Here is a 22588-nt window from a genome sequence, read left to right on the forward strand (position 1 = left end):
TGTGTAAGGGATGCCGAGCCAAACCCCGGGGCTTCCGGTGTCGATATCTCACTATGAAATGGAGCACACAAGAACAGGCGTGGCCGTAATACCCTGGCCTTGGCCATCTCAGGCCAGTTCGGGCCATTGCAGGTGGGTGAGCTTGAAGAGCCAGGCTGAGTGCTACGTGGCAGAGCCAGGACCTGCCACCTGTACAACTGAGGGAGGGCGGGACCCCGGGCTCCGGCACCAAGAGTTGCTGACTCAGCCCCACTCTCCCCAGGTGTAGGTGAAACCTTACCCAGGGGCTGAAACTCTTTCTCTTCTGTGGACACAACCAAGGAGAGGTCTTCAGGGCAGAGGCTGACGGAGAAACAGACGAAGGGCTGCTCGGTCCTGGCCAGGTGGCGCACCAGGGTCAGGAAGCGCAGCGGGTGGCCCTCTGTGACTGTGCTATGCCTGCCGATCAGGAACCAGCAGGAGAAGGTCAGGCCCCCAGGAGGAGGGAAGGACCTGGCGGCGCCTGGGGTCAGAACACAAGCATGCCCTTAGGCTTCGTCCTGCTGCGGAGGCCTGTCTAGACTCCCTGTGGCTCTGACTCAGCCAGGGGGTGGCCCTACTGGGTGCCAGCGCAGTGCCCCGCCTGCCTCACACCCACTTCACAACGACCCCAAGCAGCAGATGCTGTTGTCTCCTTATTCATACTTGTAGGAATAAGTTATATTCCCTCTAGGACTTGAGCCTGGTTCCTCAAAGCCTCTCTCCAATTCTGGCCCACCTATTATTCCATGCAGACTTGCCAAGGGAGTGGAGACGGGGCATACCCCTAAGATCTATCACCGCGTGGCCCACTGGTCAGCTGGTCTAAAGCTTGGCCGTGTGCTACGTGGGGCAGAGGACACCAGCCTAGCTTGGCTAAACCTTGCCTGGGGAATACTGTGCTCTAGGGAAACCCATGCCCTCCCACCTCATAACAGCGTTGGCGCTACAGGAGGGGCCCACTGTCCTCCCTGAATGGAACCCTGTGCTGATGGGCCACTCCCACAGAAACCCAGGCCCTGGCTCTCCTAACAGGAGTGCCTGGTTTTCGGCTAAGCGCAGCACTGTACAAAGCATGCCAAGGCCCAGTCGATCCCCACATGAGCCACGGACTGGAGACAAGCTTGTTCCTGGATAGCCATCAGCACAGAAGTCACATTCCTCTCTAGAGAGTCGTGAGGTGTGGTGAGGTGTCCGTTTCAGCCTGTGTCAGTCACCAACAAAGTGCATCAAACCCAGGCTCAGCCACCCAGTCAGCCGCCGAGTCCATCAGTGCTAAGGGAGCCCCCGCTATGTGCAGAGCCGTGGGCTGGGCCCTGGTGACGCACAGCGAACAGGACACCCCTGCCCCAAGACAGGCAAGACCAACGGGAAGGATGACTCCTCTATAGACACAAAGGACCAAGAGGAAGACTCACGCGTTCTGGAAATGCCAAGTGGAAATCTGAAATCAAGCCTCCCCAAGGACTTACTCCTGGGTCAGGGGAAGGGGACCCCGGCAAGCTAAAGCCCTGGGAAGCACCTACCTGTCCCAATCCCTCCAGAGACGGAGTACTCAGTGCTGGTCCCCATCACCGTAGACAGGGTCGGAATAAACAAACAGCTGCAACAGAAAAGTGTCTCAGATCATTGAACTGCTAGCCAACCTATGGCATGACATCTCCCCCTCTGTCCTTCTGCAGGGGCCTCAGTCCCTCCTAGACCATGAGGCCTCAAGGACAGAAAGCATCTGATGCTGGCACCATGGCCCTAAGGAAGGAACCTGCTCTGGAGGCCAGAGAGGATGGCAGTCCAGAATGCAGACACAACAGGGGAAGTGGAGGGTCCTGGCCCTAGATGGCTGGGGACACTGCCTTTGAGAAGCCACTGAGAAGATGCAGTGCCAATGACCCAGACATATTCCACAGATAAGTGTGAGAGCTGATGGGAACTGCAATTTTGTAATCAATATTATAATTCACCCAAGGCACTGGGAAATTTAAAAAGTGTATTTCAAGTATGTGAAAGCCTGTCATACCCATAACCTTCCACAGACATGTCAAATTCCACGAAGGATGGAGCCAGGGCCGCCCTCTGAGGCTGCAGGTTGCGTGGAGAGGTCATGGAGATGAGGCTCAGCGCCGTGTGAAGGGCGGTGGTCGAGCCTTGGGCCGGCCCCGAGGGCCTGAGGGCCTGTGTGCCCTCTGAGCGAGGGCTGGTGTCCGGAGGACCCTCCACAGGCACTGGTGACGCTGCCTGTGACCCTAGGGCAGCAAGCAGGAGAAAAGCTGTGTCTTTGCTCAAAGCATTTCCATTCCTCTTCTGACAACAGTCCCCACATTTCTGCCACAGTGCCAAAGGAGGGCTCTGCAGCGCATGGGGGCACCATGCATTTCCTAACCCCGAGGGTGGCCTCCTGGGCCCTCTGACCGACCCTCCCACCTGGGCCCTCTGCTGATTTTGATAGCACAGAACTGTCTCACAACCTGCTCCTCCTAGAAACTTCTTCTCCCTTTAATTCTATCATGGCCCCTACCCGTTTCCAAGACACGTTTTCTGTTGCTGTCACTGGTTTGCCCCATTGGCCATCCCTCACTGGGGCTTTGTCTTGGCTCTCTGACCTTCACCTCTCTTTCACAACAGCCTGTCTCCTTGGAAGCTCTGTCCCCCACCTCTGGCTACCAGCCCAAGCCTGACTCTCCACACCTTGCTTTTCAATTGGGCCTCCTTGTCTCAACGTCCTATGTGACCTTATATTCAGTGTGTCCACGGCTTTCCTTTCTCCAAGCTGGTTCCCTGGACCAGCATCTTTCCAGGTACCAGGTCAATACGTTGTCCCCCTGACCCCCTAACCCCCCTGAGCTGTGAGCTGTGCAGAAAGCTGACACTGTTCCTCTTTCCAGGGGCAGCTCTGCGTACTCCTGCACGTGCTGTGACATGAAGGTTTCCGTGCTCCAGGCCCAAAGGGAATAAGTACATGCTCACCATCACCATCATACATGGGGGTAAGGGTCTTCCTCCTTCCAGATCTGGTCTCTATCTGGGGACCACTGATCTGGTGCCTCTGCTTTTCCTCATGTGCTCCACTGAGCAGTAGGCAAAACCATTTTAAAATCTGTCTGCCTCCCATATGCTGTAAAGGATCCCTTACAAGAAATCCACATTCTCTTTTCAATCCCATTACCCTGCCCCTGCTCTTCCCTCTGTCCTCACCTGGGCATCCAGAGTCCCCTCCATGCACATGAGGTGACCTGAGGATTTTCGTGGCAGCTGATGGAGGTGGAGCAATTCCAAAACCTAGAAACGCTCTGAATCATAACAAATGAGAGAACCTAGTGAAGACATTTTGCAGGCAGCAGTTTTCTCCAGCTTCATCTGAGCACTGTCCCAGATCCCAGAGCTCGCTGGTTCCCCCTCCACACCTTCCTCTCTCTGCCTGGAAACCCTTTCCTCAGACCCTGTAGAAACAGGGCAACCCTGACCTGGCACCCAGACCAGAGAGCTGGTGAATGTCAATGATTTTGATTTAATCAGTGAGCAGCTCAGAGACTCATACTGGACCTGGTGAGGAAAAGGATTTTGTTATAAAATAACTTTGTCATACTTTGAGTTTCTAATGGAATTGACTAATCAGCTGAATTAAGCACAGTGGCCTTGTCTGACAGCCCCACGGCTAGGGGCTGAAAGAGGCTGGCCTGGCCCCTAGGTCCCATGCCTACTGGCTGGAGGGGTTGCCTTCCAGCCCCCTGCACTTGGTCCTGTGTGTCAGCAGGGGTCCAGCAGGCTTGTGGCCCTGGGCACCACCCTCCCTACGCCTATACCTACAATGTCCAGGGTGGAGTGGCCTGGCCACAGGTGCTTAAGAGACCCGTGACCTCCCTCCTACAGCCTTTCTTTCCTCTGCTTTTTTGTCTCCCGTGCCTGCTCCTCCTTGCGCATCTTCCCTCTCTGCTGTGGCTCTCCAAGGAAACATGCAGCTTCATGGAGGTCTTGCCAGTGGGAAGGCCCCACAAGATACAATGATGCTGCCTCTGTCCCCCTCCCTGTCGAGAGTCCCAGTCACTGCCCCTCAAGCCAGCCCCAGCCGAGCTCTCTGTGATCTAGCCTCTCAGCAGTCAGGCCCTCACAGCCCCCACCGCTCTCAGCAGGGCATCTTCACATGCCTAGTTCCCTCCTGGCCTGGTCTGGTGAATGTCTGCACAGGCATCAGTCCTCAGCCACCACTGCTCCTTTGAAGCCCCACTCTTTACCCCCAATCTCCCAGCTGTGGTCCTCCCAGCTCCACGGAGCTCCCACTCTGCACTCAGCATCCCCCCAGTGCTATCCCGTATCGTCCACAGGACCCTTTGCTCATTGTCCCTCCCCGCCCCCAGACCATCAGCTCCATGAGAGGGGCTACATCAGCTCAGCGGGCCGCACACTGCTGCAGACCCAAGACATCCCCCTGACTTGCAGTGTCCAGTGCTGGGAATGAGGGAGAGGGCACGAGGACACCTGTCCCTGTGCACGCTTCCTGCCCACTGTGCACGAGCATGGCTGCCAGGGGCTTGGCAGCATTTAATGGGCAGCACATGGTACCTTAACACATCCGGTTCAATGGCTTGGGAAGCAAGCTTTTCAAAAATCCTGATGAGACCCGAGTGCAAGGGGCTGCTGCTGGCGGTCAGGGCTTTGTGGCAGGAGGTCATGAGGGTCCTGAGCATCCCTGCCTCACACACGACCTGACGGTTCTTCTCCGACTTCACCAGGGACTGGATGTGACTGGCCATGGAGCACTGGATCTCCTCGGAAAGCTAAGAGTGACCAAAGCAAGCGGTGAGCCCCTGAGGTCAGCATGTTTTGTGGGCCACTTTGGTAAGCTCCCCACTAGGCCTTGAGCTGGTAATGGGGTGAGGAGACTGGGCCCCCACAGCTAGTTCCCACTGCGCCCCATCTGTCTCGGGCGCTCTCAGACACGCCCCCCTCACAGGAGCTGCCCAGCAGGTAGACGGCTTAAAACAGCAGCTGCAAACTGGCAGACGAGAGGTTGCATCCGCCAGAGACATGTGGTGCTTGACCCACACCATGTTTAAACCATTCTGAATTGCTAACCTTTAGAAGTCTGGGGATTCCACATAAAAGTCCAGACATGTGGCCTCCCTCAAAAAGTAGAAAGATCTGGTCCGGCTGCTTTGCCATCCTGTGTCTGTCAAGGAGCAGTGGGAGCTGGGCAGTGGCTGTGCCCTCTAGAGGGTCCCACACCTCACCCCTCAGCATCGCTCACGCGACAGTCCTGTGTTTGAGTTTGCGCCCCTGGCCTAGAAGGTAGAATCCTCCTGGGAGTGTCAGCCTGCAGGAGATGCCCCCACCCAGGCTGCTGGCTGTGGCAGCTGCAGCCCTCTCCTTCTTCACATGCCAAACCATACCAGTTCATACAAGCCCCTGAAGTCACAGCTCCTGTGGGGAAGCCTTCCCTACGCCTCTCACCCTTTGTCCGTCTCTCTGTGCTAAGCACATTCGGACACACAGCCGCCCTATTATCTTCCTCCTACTAGATTTCAACTCCCTTCACTATCTTCACGTCCTTGAAGCCCATAGGACAGTTTGCCTGGAGTCAGCTCAATCAGAATTTGAGCCAAATATAATACATTGTTTTCACAATCTTCCTTTCTTCATAAAAAACCCCTGGAATTCCCAGCCTCCATGGATATATAAATGGGGGGGGGGCGTGGAATTTCCTTCACAAAAACTCTTAAGACTCTCCTCCATTTTTTTTACTTTGTGTAAGGTTGTCTGAAATGACTGGGATACCAGTTAGATCTTAACGGAGTTTTCCTGCAGTGGAGGCTATGGGGGCCCCACCTAGACCTCCTTCTCCAGGTGAGTGTAACCATCACAGCTGTCCCTCCTGTGGAGGTGAGCCTCCCCTAAGTGGTAGCTGCCCTGCTATGTAGCCCCCATATATACATTCATGCGTGCATACGTGTGTACATATGCACATACATGCACACACACATACATAAAAGTGTGCACACGCACACACGCACACACACACACGCACACCTAGACTACAGCCAGTGAGGCCATGTCCTTCAGCCTCTGTCGTGCAATTCACGCTTGAGAGCCCCACCTTTCAGATTCAGGCTGAAGCTAGACTTCAGTGGACAGCACATCCTCACTCAGCTCCTTCCCCTGTACCACCCTGCTTCCCTCACCCCCCTTCTCCTGAGTCCCTCCCTCCACAAATCCCATGTACCTGTATCCCTGTCTTGGGCTCCACTTTGGGGAACCCACGCGGAGGCCCTAGCCTGCTTTTCATATTACACACCTTTGCCCTAGTCTCTGGTTTCAAGAAAAGGGATCTATGATGATGTAGACTATGTCTAGGTTACTCCTCCAATGTAAAGCCAGGAGTCACCATAAAGGCACTTACTTTGCGACTCCAGACCCAACACTCAGAATCACCTCGCTCCACCATCACCTCCCCATGCACGTAATCAATTGGAGGCCACCCTGCCCAGAGATGGTCAAGAGTATCACTAAGGGACAGAAATTAATGACAGCATTCTTCCACAGACCATGAACACAGTTTTGTAAAATGTATGTTTCAAGGATTACAATGTATGGTGAGACATATTTACACTGTAAAAATGAAAGGGTCACACAGCTCACCCTCCCATCCCCCAACACTTCCCAGAAGCAAGACGTCTATAGTGCCTGCCTCAAACTGATGGCATTCAGTGAAATTCCCATCAGTACAATAGCTTTGGGCATATTTTAGACTTAAAATTTTAGACTACTTTAATTTTAGTTTAAAATGTAAACTACATTAGAATGGTTTTCAGGGGGACTGCTCCCAGGTGGGATTTTGTCACTCTACCAACATCACTGATGTCAAGGAGAGATCTCATCACTGGAAAATGACGGTCCCTGCGATGGACTGTTTGTGCCCGCCCCCCTCCACCTCCTGAAATTCATATGCTGAAACTTAACCCCCAGTGGGATGGTACTTGGAGGTGGGGCCTTTGAGATGCTTAGGTCTTGAGGGTAGAGCCCCCATGAATGGGATTAGTGGCCTTAAGAAAGGGACTCCAGAGAGCTCCCTCCTCCCTTGCACACCAAGGACACAGTGAGAAGAACGCCATGAGTGAGAAAATGGGTCCTCACCAGACACCGAACCTGCCAGCACGATGATCTTGGACTTGCCAACCTCCCGAACTGTGAGAAATAAATTTCTGTTGTTTGTAAGCCACCTGGTCTATGGTATTTTGTTCTAGTAGCCTGGATGGATGAAGACAATCCCCTTCCCTGTCACTGTAGTATCTGAACAGCCACCCTGAGCTGCTAGAGGGACATGTGTAACCCAACAGGGACCAGAAATGGAAAGAAGAAATGCCAGATCTAATTTGCACTAAACAGTTCCACACCTTTTACTTTAAGACACTCTTCCATGTGGAAATCTCCCCGACCTCCTTGACTCCCTTCCCCAGATCTTCCTTCGGATGCTCAAAGCATCCCTTCCTGCATCCACAGAGCCTGCACCTCTGCCTTCCTTCTCCACTTTTCTCACCCTCTTGCCTAGGACTCTCCCTCTCCCAGAACTTGGATTATTTGGTAACTGCAGTCTTTTAATTTGGGGTGAGAGTTGGGGAGAGAGTCTGCATGAAGCAAGATGCAAAAATAACATCATAATGTATTATTAATAAGAATTAAAAAGAAGTGTCTACAATCTCCAATTTTTATTACCAGCACTTCACTTATTGCTTTGGGGACTTTTGGCTTTCTTTTTTTTGTTGTTTTTGCTTTTTTTTTCTTTTTTTACCAGAGCAGGAATACTTAAAATCTAAATATGCAAAAAAGAAAGCAAAAAAGAAAAAGTTTTCAAAAGGGAGAAACAGAAATGCTGATCTTGTCTAATGATACCACAAGTTTACTCCAAAATTGCTCAATACCCCATAATGGAGGAGGGAGAATTGATCACCCTCATTATCGCTGCAGCTCTGTCAATACCAATATTGCCTTGTTTTGAATAAAATGTGCTGTTTTTTTCAATGTTGGTTCCAGTAAAATGGGGTTTTAGTGAAAATATGAGCAGTAGCAGGAAACCAGTCTGGTCTCTCCCCCTACAAATGGATTGATTTTCCTAACACACATTACTTCCAATGAAGGAAGGGGATGGTGGTTCAATTAGGACTCAGTGGTAAGCGCTCAGGGTCACCAGCAGGCTGGACCCGCAAGGCAAATTATCACAGAGAGACGTGTGGGGCTGCCCGTAGGAGTTTTCTGCTTTCTCCACTTAGCAGTTGAGCCTTCAAGTCTGTCCTTGTCCCGCTGAGGATGTTTAATCTTCTTTACCTCTCTCCAGCCCCCACTTTCTCTCCTGCTCCAGATTAATATGGTGGTCCCAGAGCCCAATGAAGTGTGGGTGCCTCCAAGGAGGCATGGGCTTTAGGTACATCAGTCCAGAGTGTGTCTTCTGGATATTTCCCATGTAGTCCTAATGTACACTAAGAACCATCAGATAACCAGCATCTGCTTCCTCCAGGCTCTTAGAAAGAACTAGGGACTTCTATTTAGCTACTCAGATTTGGATTAGTCGCTTATTCCAATTTGGTTGAAATGTTCTTTATTTGATGATTTTGGAAGAGGGATGATACACTTTAAGTGACCTCATTTCTTCAGGGGTGTCACAGGCAAATAAGGCCCACAGATGTGTTTTACTTGACAAGCTGTTGTGGTTTTTATCTTTGCTTACTTAGTTAGCTCTCTCTTTATATGGGCGTGAACTTTCCATTTTGCACAGTCCCCACCAGCCTGACACACTTGTTTGTAGTACCCGCATGGCCTTATAGGCATGGGAGTCTGTGATCTTGGTTTAGGTGTAAGAGGATCCAAATCCATTCAATCAGCCATAAAATGCATGGCTTCCTGGATGCACTTGCATAGATTTGCAACGAAGACCAAGATGCATGTGGGTGCCTGCTTTAAATCTTCTGCTTCTTTTACAAATAACATACTTATGATGGCCAATACTTCCTGATTACAGAAGCCTAGGATCTTATATTAATAAAATATTTGTCTCTTTCCAACTTTTCTTCCCAACCTTCCCTTTGGTCCACCCTGTACTCTACCCCAGTAACATCCTCACCCTTTGCTGAATATGCCATAACCTTTTTGACTGATGCCCAAAGTTGAGAATGTCCTTTTTAATCCCACCCCTTTGCTGAGGTCCTACTTATTACTCAAGAGACAATTTACACATCCTTTCATCTAAAAAAACTTTTCTGACTTTCCTAACCAGCACTGTGTCCACACTTGAATCATTATAAACACCACACTGTGACAAGCTATCTATCTATCTATCTATCTATCTACCTATTTATCAAGAACTGTGAACTTCTGCCTGAGACAATGGCTCTTTATTCTTGATTCCCTAGCACATATCTCTATGCCACAAACATAGTAGCCACCCAGTAAGTGCAAACACAAGGGCACAAGGTGTTCTAGGATATAGCAGGTGCACCAGAACCAGATGGCTGAGAAGGTGGTCAGAAAAGGTGATGTGCTAACTGAGTGTTAAAGGATAGTGAAGACAGAGTGAGGTCAGCAGGGGGAATGATCTTTCTGGGAGAGGGAACAGCATGTGCAAAGGCCAAAGGGTGAGAGTGAGTCTGACCTTTCAGGGAAAAGCTGGGGGATCATGGGCAGTGGTCAGCCAGACTCAATCACCCCCTGCCCCCAAATTCCTCCCCTGCAATGAGCCTGTGGGCAACCCTGAGATGGAGCACGAGGACATCACCAGGGAAACCAGCTGGTGAACATCCACCCAAGAGGATCCCTGCACAGCCTGGAACCTGAAGCATCTGTGAAGAGTTTCCATCACCTTGGACACACACACCCTCACCTCACAACAGTTAGGTCAGGTAAGCAGTGGAGCCCAACAGAGGGCTCCATGAGATCCAACATCAGCTTCTGGCCAGAACCTTTCCCACTTGTGGCTGGGGCATCCTTAGGTAGCTCAGGAAGGGAGGGATCAACTTACCCGAAGTATCTCTAGTGCTTTGGCCAAAGTAAATTTCTCTTTTAAGACATACTTTTTAAACAGATTTGTTGTTGCTGTTGCTGTTGTTAACAGGTTTCCATAACACGATTGTCTGGAGAAGATTCCTCCAGCAAGACTGCAGAGTACACAGTCTCTTGTAGGGATGAGGGATCCACTTCCAAGCAATCCGTGTCTCCAGCCCCAGGGTGTTGCTTCTGAGCTTCCCAATAAACATTCACACTTCCTTCACCTTCTGGGCACAGGGCACACAAATATCTACCCAGAAGTAGGGACTTATGTTGATACTAACTAATGGGAAACTAGGGCTACTTACTTACTTTCTCTAAGGCTCAGTTTCCTTAGCTTTCAAATAAGAATAATGAAAATACCTACCTCAGTGGTATGTTTTTGGTGGGAGACAACAAAAACAGCATCTGGAAAAGTACTTTTTCTTATAAGATGCAAGTGTTTTCAGAACTTTAACCCTTATTAGTTGTAGTCTTCTCTTCTTACCTAATATCAGTAAGATTCCTGATTAATTATCAATTGTATTTTAAAAATTAACTTATCAATTGTATAATGCCAGCTGGAAATATACCTAAAATGTATTACCTTCCATTTAATATTTCCAGAATTTTATATATTGTGCCTCAGAGTCCTAGGAACAAAGAGTCCCAAAGCCAGAAGAGAAAGGTAGGGGGTACGATAGCACATACTGTATGCCAGGTATGGTCCTAAGTACTCTCCAACTACACTCCCCACTACTTTTCTCGGTGGGAAAATGTTATCATGATGAGAACACTGAAACTAAGGAGGTTACATCAATTTTCTAAGGTGACACAGTCAGTGAGTGGCAGAGCTGGCACCTCAGCTCAGGTCTTATTTCAAAGCCCATGATTTTAACACTGTGTCCACATTCATTATAAGGAAGGGAACTCTGTCTCTAAGGGGCATAAACTGATGGTCTATAGAAGTGTTTTATTTGGTGGGGGTAGTTTAGCTTTGCTTCTGTTTTATTTCCCCCTAGCTAGATGTGAGAACCTTTAGGCAGTGCAAATACACTTCCCTATGGCCACAGGCCTCTCACCATTCCCTATTGTTTACACCTACACATTTACTTTATGACTCTGGCCCCAGGACATTGTGTCTGCAACCCCATGATCTAGGCCAAATCTAAGTAGCTGAAATTGAGGTGCAGAGAAAGGAACTGGCCCATATAAGTCATAGAAATAATGATGGTAAAGGACTGGAAGCAAGGTCACCGGCTAATTGGACCAGAGCTCACCGTATCAACTTTAACTTCCACTCCATCATCCTATATCCACTGTGGCTTGCTTTTGATGCTCGTCCTCTCCATGCAAGATTATGTCCATTTGCTCTATTTAAGAGGCTACCCTAAGAAGTCATCTGGATTTTGACCAGGATCTGAGATTTTTCCACTCAGGAATGATAGACTTGAAAGAGCAGAAGAAGCATAGAAATTCAACATATTTGAAATTTCTAATGTGTTGTAATTTAACAAAGCAATACTCCAACTTTGCCAATTTCCTTGTTGAAGGAAATGGCTCTTATCAAATAGCCTGCCCTTACATGATGCTATCCAAGGCTATTAATGCTGTCGATACTTTAGCTACTTGAAACCCATATGAGTAGTTCACTGTGTTTACAATACAGGCTAATTCCAGAAAATGGCACCCGTTCCAAACTGAGGTGCAAATCAGTTGACAGACAGATGCAGCCCGAGCCTGATCTTCTTTCTGTCCCATCACACTGTGCAGGAGGCTTCTACTGCAGTAGAATCTGGAACATACCCAACAATGAGGGGAGGTGCAGACTAATGGTAGACAACAGTCTCTCTAAAACCCAGGTCTGATCATGTCCTTGCTTTCAAATTGCCTTCCACCCACAGCTACCGTGTCTCTACAGGGGAGGCAACCTGGCGCAGTGGCAGGAGCTCCTGCAGTCTCCCCTCAGGCACATCCACTACCTAGCTACGATGATACCTCTGTCACTTAACTGCCACAGATTTCAAGTCCTAATCTGCAAAGTGGGAATAACGATATCCACCTTGCAGGGTGATTATGAAGATCAAACGATAAAATGCCTTTAGAGTTTTGGCAACTAATAGCAGTAGCGACACCAGTCAGCCAGGGCTTCCCACAGTGCTGTGTATGTTCTGCTTGCCACGCTAAGCGCTCCTGCATGGCTTCAGCTGGTCCTCACAATAATGCCATGAGGAAGGTGATATTATTCACCCCATACTACAGCAAAGAAAGTTAAGAATTGTGGAGGTTAGATAATTTCCCATGGTTCTGGGACTGCTAAGTGGCAAAGCTGAGATTTGACCAAAATCTGTCACCTTCAGAGTGTTATATAGTGGGTGCTCATTAGATACAGTGGTAATGGTGATGACAACAGTGACAAAGGATGTTAATCCAACAGAATTCAAGTGCCTTAGCGTGGTACTCAAGGCCCCTCATGATGCGGCTTCAACCTACTTCTCCTGCCCCACTTACAGCCTTTCTACCCACATGGTCTATCCTAGCCCAACTGCAGTATTTGAAGCCCTCATGTGCACATCTTCATGTGTGCCCCTTTCTACGTCTGAGTGTCCTGTCCCTCCCTCCTCTACCTGATCTGGCACAGATGGGTCTATTCTTTAAAGTCTGGCTCCAGTGTCCCCATCTCTGTGTGACTTTCCGTCCTTTCTGCCCCAAGCCCTGTGGGCAAACTTTTGTTACATTCAGAATGTTGTCTATCTTCTCCGCTCCTTTGTGTACCCACCCTCAAACTCAGACTGTGTATTCCTGTGACATTCATCTCTAAATACCCAGTGGCACCTACTAGGTGCTGAGTAATTATTCATAGAAGTAAACACATACACATCGGTTGCCCTAACATAGGCTGAGTTCCATCTCTGAAAGACTGAATCTGACTTCCCACCCTCTGAGTTACTGCTGTCATGCACACAGCAAATAACCCTCTGCTAAGACATGAATGGAAGTGCAGTGATGCTGGGGATGGGAGAGCCCTCCAGTACTGGTCAGAGTTCTAGCCCAGAGCCAAGTCCCAATGACAAGCCCCTCATGGCCACTGAACGTGCCAGAAAGAGAAAGAGCCTCTCTTCTCAATTAGTTACTTCTTCCGGGGGCCAACTCAGCTCCAAGAGAACTGAGCTGGACTCCACTTCTGCCAGTGCTTTAAGACAGCAACATTCACAGTAAAAGTCCTATAGTCCAATTTTAACACTGCTGATGATACAGGAGGCAAAAAAATAAAAAAAGAAAGAAATCAGCTGGATAATCTGTTTCCAAGAGCAGTTCTCAGTGCTAGCATTTTGGAGAGGGAAAGAAAACTCCTCTTGGTCATGAACAGAGCAAATTTAATGCGGCCACAATTAGAAATAAGGCAGACAACCCATATAAGTCGTTAAGTTGTTGCTTCTAAAATGATATCTGTACCTTGGAAATTTATCAATTTCTTCAGCCATAAGGTAGGAAGAGCATCTGAGGAACGTAAAGTGGGTGAGAGTATAAGGATGCTGGGAACCACCGGGCCCACCTAAAGGGATATGAGTGGGAACACACAGTCCATGTTTTTAGTAACACTGCCATCTGCTGAAACTTTCAGCTCCTTTCTCTGCCGCAAAATCTGCAGTCCTGCAGGCAGTTTCAGTTCCGCATTTTCTTGTGTAAGTCTCATTTCTCATTTGATTTACTATTCTATTTGTTATTATGAGATCTCCCACCCTCCTTTCAGGAATTAATTACTGTAATTATCCAACTTTTAATAGCTGCTGATTTGGCATCTGCAGAAAATTTTTGAGAAAATGCACCACTGCATTTCATTTGCATATTTGAGAGACAGTGCGTGAGAATTAGACTTTTCCTAAATTACTTATTGTGACCTGAATAGAGGAAAAAATATCCTACCAAGTGGAAGTCTCATTTGCATACTTAATTTGTCCAATTACCATCACAGGATGAGGGAAAGTTCTTCCTCACACACTGATGTGACAACTGGTGGCATTGAGCTGAAACTCTGGCTTCTTCACACACTAGGGGACGGAAGGACAGGCCACTGTCTGCTCTGCAACACTTCCTCAGTCATCCTCACTGTGGAGTTTTGCATAATGTGTTCATCAGCAACCATTTTTTTTTTTTTTGGGGGGGTACACCAAGTTCAATCATCTGTTTTTATACACATATCCCCGTATTCCCTCCCTTCCTTGACATCAGCAACCATTTGACTGCTAAGACCATCCAAACTACTGGCTTGGTTGTTCTCATTGCAAGTGCATCGCATGGTATAAAGTACAGCTAAGGAAGCCAGACATCCTCACAGTAAAGCAATTGCCCCTGGAAGAGTGTGCAGTGCCAAGATACATGCATGACCGTGCATTCTGAAAGAGCTGCAGAGATGACAGATCTATCCAGCAAACACGTCTTGACCTTGGGCCTGGGAGTGAGTTTTAGTCTCCTCTCACCACCCCAATGATTTTAGGAAGTTACACAACTTTCCTGAGCTTCAAGCACCTGCAAAATGGGGAGATTCTCATGTATTTTAATGAGCTGTTATGAATATTGATTAAACAATGTTCTTGGAATAGAAGTAACACTCAATGTGTGTTAGTTTCCAATATGCTCCAGGCAGGCCCTGTCCTGAATACTAAGGTAAAGAAAGTAAGGTCCCAGGCTTTAGATAACTAAATGACTTGAAGACATTTGATTTAGATGTCAAATAATTTTATCCATCAGTTATATACCTAAGGCAAATGTGGTGGCCGGTCTTTAAAGATGGCCTCCAATAGTTCCCCCTCTCCTGTACACACAAGCCACCCCTCTTATCAGTAGAGGAGAACTATGTCCCTTTCTGCTGAGTCTAAGCTGAACCTGTGAATTGCTTAGACCAACAGAATGTCTTGGAAGCAATGTTGGCTTGTTTCAGACATAAGCCTCCAGAAGCCCTGACAGCTTTTGTTTTTGTGCTTTTGGGAGCTCTGAGATGCTTTGTAGCCTGCTAGAGAATCCAGGTGTAGGGACACAGGTAGAGGCCAGGTGAAGCGAGTTACATAGAGGAGAAGCCAGGATCCCACCAACAGCTTAAATGAAGACATCTAACCCCATTGAGCCAGCCCTGGAGCCTCTCACCATTTGAGCCAGCTTGTGAGGTATCAGCTCTGTGAGTGGAGAACCCATCTTGGATGGTGCAGCCCAGCCGACACCATGCAGAGCAGAGAGGAGCTGTCCCTGTGGTGCCTGTCTAAACTCCTGACGCACGGAAGCACGAGAAGGAACAAGACCATTATTGCTAAGGTGGCAACACTTTGTAACACAGCAACAGATAACTGAAGCAGCAATCAAACCCACTTCAGCGCAGGCTACTGCTATTCCAGAAGTGTTGAAAGGTATAAAGTGCATTCCATTTCACTGTTAGATGTATCCCTACTCAGTGGTTTGATATCGCTTTCCAACAGAGGACCAGGAACCAGATAAAGGATTCTAGTTACAAAGAGACATGTAGACATGGAACTGAGTTAGTCCTTTTTTCACTCCTGTACCTAGTACTACAGAATTTCCTAAGTGAAAACAGTCCCCTCCCCATACATCAAGGCTTTTGCTCCTCCATTCCATTTCTCACTGATTTTGGAGGACTTGTAATATTTTTACTAGTCCATTATCATTTTCAATGATTAATAATGCCCCTACAGTTGACCTTTGAACAACACAGGTTTGAACTGCACAAGTTGACTTATGCTTGAATTTTTTTAAATAAATATAGGACTTGTACTTTCATTGTACAGATCTTTAGGTTTAACTGAGTTTGGGGGAAAATTTATGTTCAATTAGAGATTACAATATGTGGAATCAATGAGTACTGATTCTATCCCAACTTTTTCACCTTCCTGTCTTTGGGTGTGTCATTTACCAATTCCTTTGTTTTTGAGGCAGAGATAACAGTATGCAGATTTTTGACTGTGTGGGGGTCAGCACCCTTAACCCCTATGCTGTTTAAGGGTCAACTGTAGTTATCATTTCTTCTTAAAACATATCACCTTCTTTTTAACTCCAGGACAAAGCACAGCTGGACCTGCACCCCCTTGAGCCCCCATTTTCCTATAGAAGCCACTACTGTGCAGAGGAAAAACCAGGAGCCCTGCCACCAGGTAGGACCACATTTAAAAGCAGGCCCATCAACTCAGAATCCTTAAAAGGCATGAATATTGTCTGGGACTCAGTTTTCCCACTGGCTGAAATGGAAACAATGATCTTCCCGACTGAACGTCTACAAGGGTAAATAATCAGTGAAAGGGTGCGGCACCGTGCCTGGTATGTGGTAGCTGCTCAATTCAAGTAATTTCCTTTCACCTGCTGCTAATTCAAGTGTACATTTTCCAGGGCTTCCTCAACGTCTAGTTTCTTTCTCTGAACCTCTAGAGAACATATTTTCCAAATTGAGATGAGAATCTACCTTGTTCTGCTGCTTGATGCTCTTGCCCATACACGCTCACCTCACTGCAGTGGGGCCGTCGGTGCTGCCAGAACAGGAACTGAGAGCCGCTCTGGCTCCCCCCTCTTCCCGCTCCCTGCACCCCGTTGGACTCAGGGCCTTGATTCTATCTCCCAATAGGTCTCTTGACGCCTTGCTCTTCACACTCTCCCACAGATGTCACCCTAACTGAGCTACCACCATGTGTCACCAGACTGTGGACAGGGCTTCCTAACTGCTATCCCTTTCTCTTCCACACAGCCCCATTCCCGGGCCACCCTCCAGGCAACAAGAGAGATTTTTTATACAAAAACCTTGTCATGTCCCCCTCCACTCACTTGAGAGAGAGACGTAATGTTGCCCTTGCGGGAAAAAACCTGCACCTTCTGAGGGCTGCAGCCTTCCTCTGCCTGCCCCGTGGGGCACATTTCCAGCTCTCCCGCTTTGCTCCTGCCCCAGCCTACAGCAGGCCCCTTCCCACCTGGTTAACTGCTTCTCATCTTTCAGGGCTCCGCTTACATGTCACCATCTAAGAGATGGCTTCCCTGACCTCCACCCCTTCATCTAAATTAGATTTAATTATGTCTTCCCCCCACTTTCATTCCCATTATTCTCTCTCAGTATCCCGTTTTTTTCTCCTTAATATCACTTGTGACAATTTGTAATTGTATATTCATTTGTGAGCTTATGTATTTAGTCTGTCTGCCCTGCCACCACCTCCCAGTCCTCATCACAGACGCAGGCTCCTTGGACATCCTGTCAGCTCATCCTACCAGCCCTGCAGGTCCTACACAGAGCTCCAGGCCAGGGTCACAGCCAGTATCCAAGTGATGGATGAATAAATGGGGAGCAGAGGACTTCTAGTCCTACCAATGCCCAGCACTATATGTAGCACTTATATGGGACTTGCCTCATGAAGGTAAATCATTTCATTCAGTTTTTGTTTGGCTGTTGTTTTTAGAAGGTCACATCACCAACAGGAATAATGTGCTTTGAGTGGTCATGGCAGGGTGGGTAGAACTCAATCAAGGGTCTCAGACCCACTGATACCCCATGAGGGAGGCTCTGCTAATACAGGGGACTGGGGTCAAGGGCGTAAAGGGAAAAGGAGTCCCTGGCCAGAGGAGCTTAAAAGATCAGTCATGTGAAAAAAGACAAACTCATGTGTTCATCAGCAAATACCTGAGGGTGATCTTCATGGTACAACCGAGGCAGCAGCTTCACCATGATGCACAGGACCCCAGGGTGCATGATCACAGCATCACCTTCATCTGTCCTGCAGAGAGAGGGAAGCAGGACATCAGACTTGAGCCTTCTAGTCTCTTCTGCTTCCACAGAACTTTCTGGATCTTTCTAAGACAGGCCACGATACACATCCACAGCCTACCACTTATTATCCATATGACCTTGAACTAATCAATCTGAGCCTAACTTCCCCCAACTGTACAATGGAGCTAACAATGCCATATTTTCCGTGTAAAGTCATAGAATGATGCCGTTGTGCACTAAGGTACAGTGCCCAGCACAGAGCCGATGCTCAGTGGAAGTTAGTTCCCTGAGCCTCCACCCTCTCTCCAGATATGTGGGAGATGGAGAAGCTCTCATTTTATATTAAACACACACAGAGGACAGCTTCTGGATCCCTTCAAGATGGTGTAAGCACACTCTACTCTGTCCTACCCACTGAATGAAACTAAAAACCCAGATAGAATGCATGAGCAGCTCTCTGAGGACTCTGAAAAGTTAATGGTAGCAGAGAAGGAAACCAAACCCAAAGCACCATGCAACTGACAGCGTGCTTCCTGGGGCTTCCCCCTCCAACATCCTCTGGAATGGGTTTACAGGGAGTGAGAGCTGTGCCGCAGATGTGAACAGGACAGACTGAGCTCCAAGAGAAGGCCCTGTTTCTGATCTAAGGAGTGGGAAAGGAGGCTCCGACAGGTCACAGAGCATGGAAGAGAATCCCTAGAATTTTCTTTATTGGGTGTCTCCATTCTTTCTCACCCCAGCCTCCAAGAAGCCGCACAGCAGCAGCAGCAGCCAGGCATGCATCTGAAATTCTCTGGGAGGCAAACCCTTCTCTCTGACAGGAGGAATTCTGGTCCCAAGAGTTGGGCAAAATCCCCATTGCTTTTGTCTCTCTTTTTCCTCTCCCTGCTTGGCCCCAGGGACAGATGCAGTGGTGGGAAGTGCATGGCAGAGCAGAGAAACTAAAGCCCAACTTTCTAGACAGAGGAGAAGGGAGGGACCCCATGGAGACAGAAAGTGTTGGGAAGGTGATGAAGAGGAGGAGGCTTAAGAAAGTGAAACCATTAAGTTGTGTATCAACCTCTGGGCTCAATTCTGAGCTGCAAATGTGTGGCTCTGACCCTAACCCACATTCCAAAGGCTTTGAGAACTAAGCTTACGGGTAAACTACCACCCAACATTGGCTACTGCATGGGGCAAGTCGGGGATACATCAACTTGCCCAACAAAGTCTTTGAAAACTGAACTGATACTGGAAACAGTCCAGAGAAGGTGGATAAGAACTTGTACCCTGAACCTATCTGGGTCAATCACCTGCTAAAACAAAATAATCAACATCCTCCAGAAGATGGCAATGAGAGCTGGAGTTCATAACATTCAAAATGTCCAGGATACAATCTGAAATGATTCAGCATAGAACAAATCAGTGAAATCTCAGTATCTCATACGGAAAAAGATATCAACAAATGCCAAGTCCGATGTGTCACAATTGTTGTAACTCTCAGATGACAGCAAAAATCAATGAAATTATAAATTCAAAAACAATATAGCAAAAAATGAAGTAAAAATCTAGTTACTTTGAACAAGTTTTAAAAATTGAAAAACCACTAGCTAGGCTAGCAAAGAAGGAAAAAGACACAAACTATCAATATCAAAAAATGAAAGAGAGAATACCACTACATATCCCACAGACATTAAAAGGATAAGAAAATACTACAAATAACTCCATGCACACAAATTTGACGACTTGGATAAAATGGAACAATTCCCTCAAAGCCACAAACTACCAAACATAAGCAAGAAGAAATAAATAACCAGAACAATTTATAGCTATTACAAAAATTGAGTATGTAGTTTAAAACCTTTCCACGAAGAAAACTCCAGGCCCAGATGTTTCCACTGGTGAATTCTACCATACATTTCAAAGATAAATAATGCCAATTCTATACAACTTCTTTCAAAATATACAAGAGAACATTTCCCAATGCATTTAATGAGGCCAGAATTACTCTGGTACCAAAAGCAGACACAGCCAGTACAAGAAAACTACCTGCCAACATCTCTTAGAGAAATAGGTGCAAAAATCCTCAACAAACTATTGGAAAATCAAATATAACTATATATAAAATAAATGAGGCAGTATGGCCAATTTGTCTTATCCCACAAATGCAAGGCTGGTTCACTATTCAAAAATCAGCCAATTGTAATCCATCATATTATTAAACTAAAGAAGAAGAAAAACAACATGATCATATGCAGAAAAAGCATATTAAAAATTCAACATCTGTTCATGATAAAAAAGGCTCTCAGTAAAATAGACATAGAAGGAATCATCCATAACCTGGTAATGGACATCTACCAAAAAACAATCATAGCTAATATAATATTTGATGGCGGAAGACTGGAGACTCTCTCTTCAAGATTAAGAACAAGGCGAGGATGTCCCCTCTCATCGTCCCCTCTGATCCTTGCTGTCAACATCATGCTGGAACAAGAGATAAGAAAGGAAGGTATAAAACTGTCCCTGTTCACAGATAATGTGATTGTCTACACAGAAAATCCCAAACAATCTATTAAAAAAAAAAGCCCCTGGAACTAATAAGTGGATTAACATGATCTCTGGATACAGTTACATATAGAAATTAATCATATTCCCATATATTAGAAGTAAACAGTTGGGAAATAAAACATTTAAAATAGTGTTCCCCAAAAGATTAAACACATAAGTATAAATCTAATAAAAAATGTGCTGACTCTGTATGTTGAATACTATAGACCTTGATTTTTTAAAAAAATCATAGATTTATATAAATGGAAAAACATTCTATGTTTATGGATTGGAAGACTCAATATAGTTAAGGTTTCAATTCCCTCCAATTCATCTATAGATTTAATGCAATTCCAATCAAAATCCCAGCAGGATTTTTTTTTGTAGATATAGGCAAACTGATCATTAAATTTCAATCTGTGAAAGACACTTTAAAAATGAAAAGATGAGCTATAGACTGAGAGAAAATATTTGCATCCATACAATGGAATACTACTCAGCCACAAAAATGTATGAACTACTGATACAACATATTGGATGGATATCAAAGGTCTTATGCTGAGTTTAAAAAGCTAACCTCAAAAGGCTACACATTGTATTATGTTATTCTGCAAAAACCAAAACTATAGGAATAGATCAGTGGTTGCCTGGGGTTAGGAACTGAGCAAGAGTTTCACTATGAAGGGACAACATTCAGGAACTATTAAAGGGGGTAGGACTGTTTGTTCTGTATCCTGATTGTGGTGATGGTCACATGACTCTACACATGAATTAAAACCCATTGAACTCTACACCAAGAAAGGGACTTTTACTGTGTGTTCATTGGAACAATAATAATAAAAAGAAAAACAAAGAAAAAAATCACAAGACTAATCCCAAATCACAAACACTTGATTTTCAAATATCCTGCCTCTAGCATTGCTTTTACAACCCACAATGAGATTACTCTTGGCACCACCAGTCCTGAATAATGACTAAGGTGCCAGGAGTGCTTCTAACATTTGGTGTTAATTTATCCAATTTAACTGAACAAATATTTATTGACCTAAGTATTCTCCTGGCATGTGGATACAGCTATAAACTAAACAAAGTCAAACCCATACCTGATATGTGAGAAGAAGGATACAGACAATAAAGGTAAACATAATAAATAGGTAAATTATAAATAATAAAAATTATTGTTATGTAATTTATGCTATACTATATATAGTATTGTGTAATATATACTATAATATATATCAAATATTATTATAACATAGCATATTAATGTAATAGAATAATGAATAAGCAAATTATATATTATTGAAGAAAGATGTTAAATGTTACTGCACACAAAAAAATCAGAGCAGAGAAAGGAAAGTGCTAGAGTGTAAGAGGGAAACACTTTACAATTTAACTTGGGTGGCAGGGTTGGCTTCTTTGAAAAGATAACATTTGGGTGGACTTGAAAAAGGTAATGCAGATATCCAGGGGAAAAGCATTTTAAGCAGAAGGAATAGCCAGTGCAAAAGCTCCCAAGGTGGGAGTATATCTGGCATGTTCGGGGAGCAGCAAGGAGGCCTGTATTATTACTCTGATACTAAAGCTGCACGAAGAGAAGAAAACTACAGACCAATATCCCTCATCAATATATATGCAAAAATCCTCAACAAAAAAACTAGCAAACCAAATCCCACAGCATGTTTAAGGATCATATACCATGATTAAGTTGGATTTATCCCAGGAATGCAAGAGTGGTTCAACATAAAAAACCAATAAATGCAGAGAAAAAGATGGCGGCGAAGTAGAGAGACGTGGAGTGCATCCCTCTCCACAGATGCATTGGGAATGCACGGAAGGACGCAGTCATTCCCACAGAGAACCAGCTGAACACCAGCAGACGGCCTCGGACACCGGAAAGGGCTGCGGAGAACCTGACATAGCCGACTGAATATTCGTCTAATCCAATACTTGGACATTAGTCTGAGGCTTGGACAGTCTTCTATAAACACCTCTATCACCAGGACAAGCAACCCCAAAAGTTTGGACAACCATGAGGAAACAAAGAAACACCATGCAGGCAAAGGAGCAGGAAAAAAACCCACAAGACCAAATAAATGAGGAGGAAATAGGAAAAATGCCTGAAAAAGAATTTAGAGTAATGATAGTAAAAATGATACAAAATCTCGATAACAAATTAGAGAAAGTACAAGAAACAGTTCATAAGAACTCAGAAAAACAAACAGCAATGGATAACAAAATAACTGAAATTAAAAATACTCTAGATGCTCTAACCAGCAGAATGAC

At 46.2% G+C, this 22588-nt stretch overlaps 1 protein-coding gene across 1 annotated transcript in view; it reads right to left on the bottom strand.

Annotated features, from left to right (window-relative positions):
* Nucleotides 1-22588, bottom strand: part of WDFY4 (WDFY family member 4) — a 255486-nt gene that overhangs the window by 184641 nt on the left and 48257 nt on the right. Inside the window, exons 12-17 of the mRNA XM_057734870.1 lie at nucleotides 17690-17783; nucleotides 4576-4790; nucleotides 3211-3305; nucleotides 2036-2261; nucleotides 1545-1621; nucleotides 281-502 (exon numbers count right to left, since the gene is read on the bottom strand). Coding sequence (XP_057590853.1) covers nucleotides 281-502; nucleotides 1545-1621; nucleotides 2036-2261; nucleotides 3211-3305; nucleotides 4576-4790; nucleotides 17690-17783 — 929 coding nt within the window. The remainder of the gene's footprint in view (nucleotides 1-280; nucleotides 503-1544; nucleotides 1622-2035; nucleotides 2262-3210; nucleotides 3306-4575; nucleotides 4791-17689; nucleotides 17784-22588) is intronic.

The sequence above is a fragment of the Hippopotamus amphibius genome, chromosome 5, assembly GCF_030028045.1.
Source record: "Hippopotamus amphibius kiboko isolate mHipAmp2 chromosome 5, mHipAmp2.hap2, whole genome shotgun sequence".
NCBI classification, from domain to species: Eukaryota; Metazoa; Chordata; class Mammalia; order Artiodactyla; family Hippopotamidae; genus Hippopotamus; species Hippopotamus amphibius.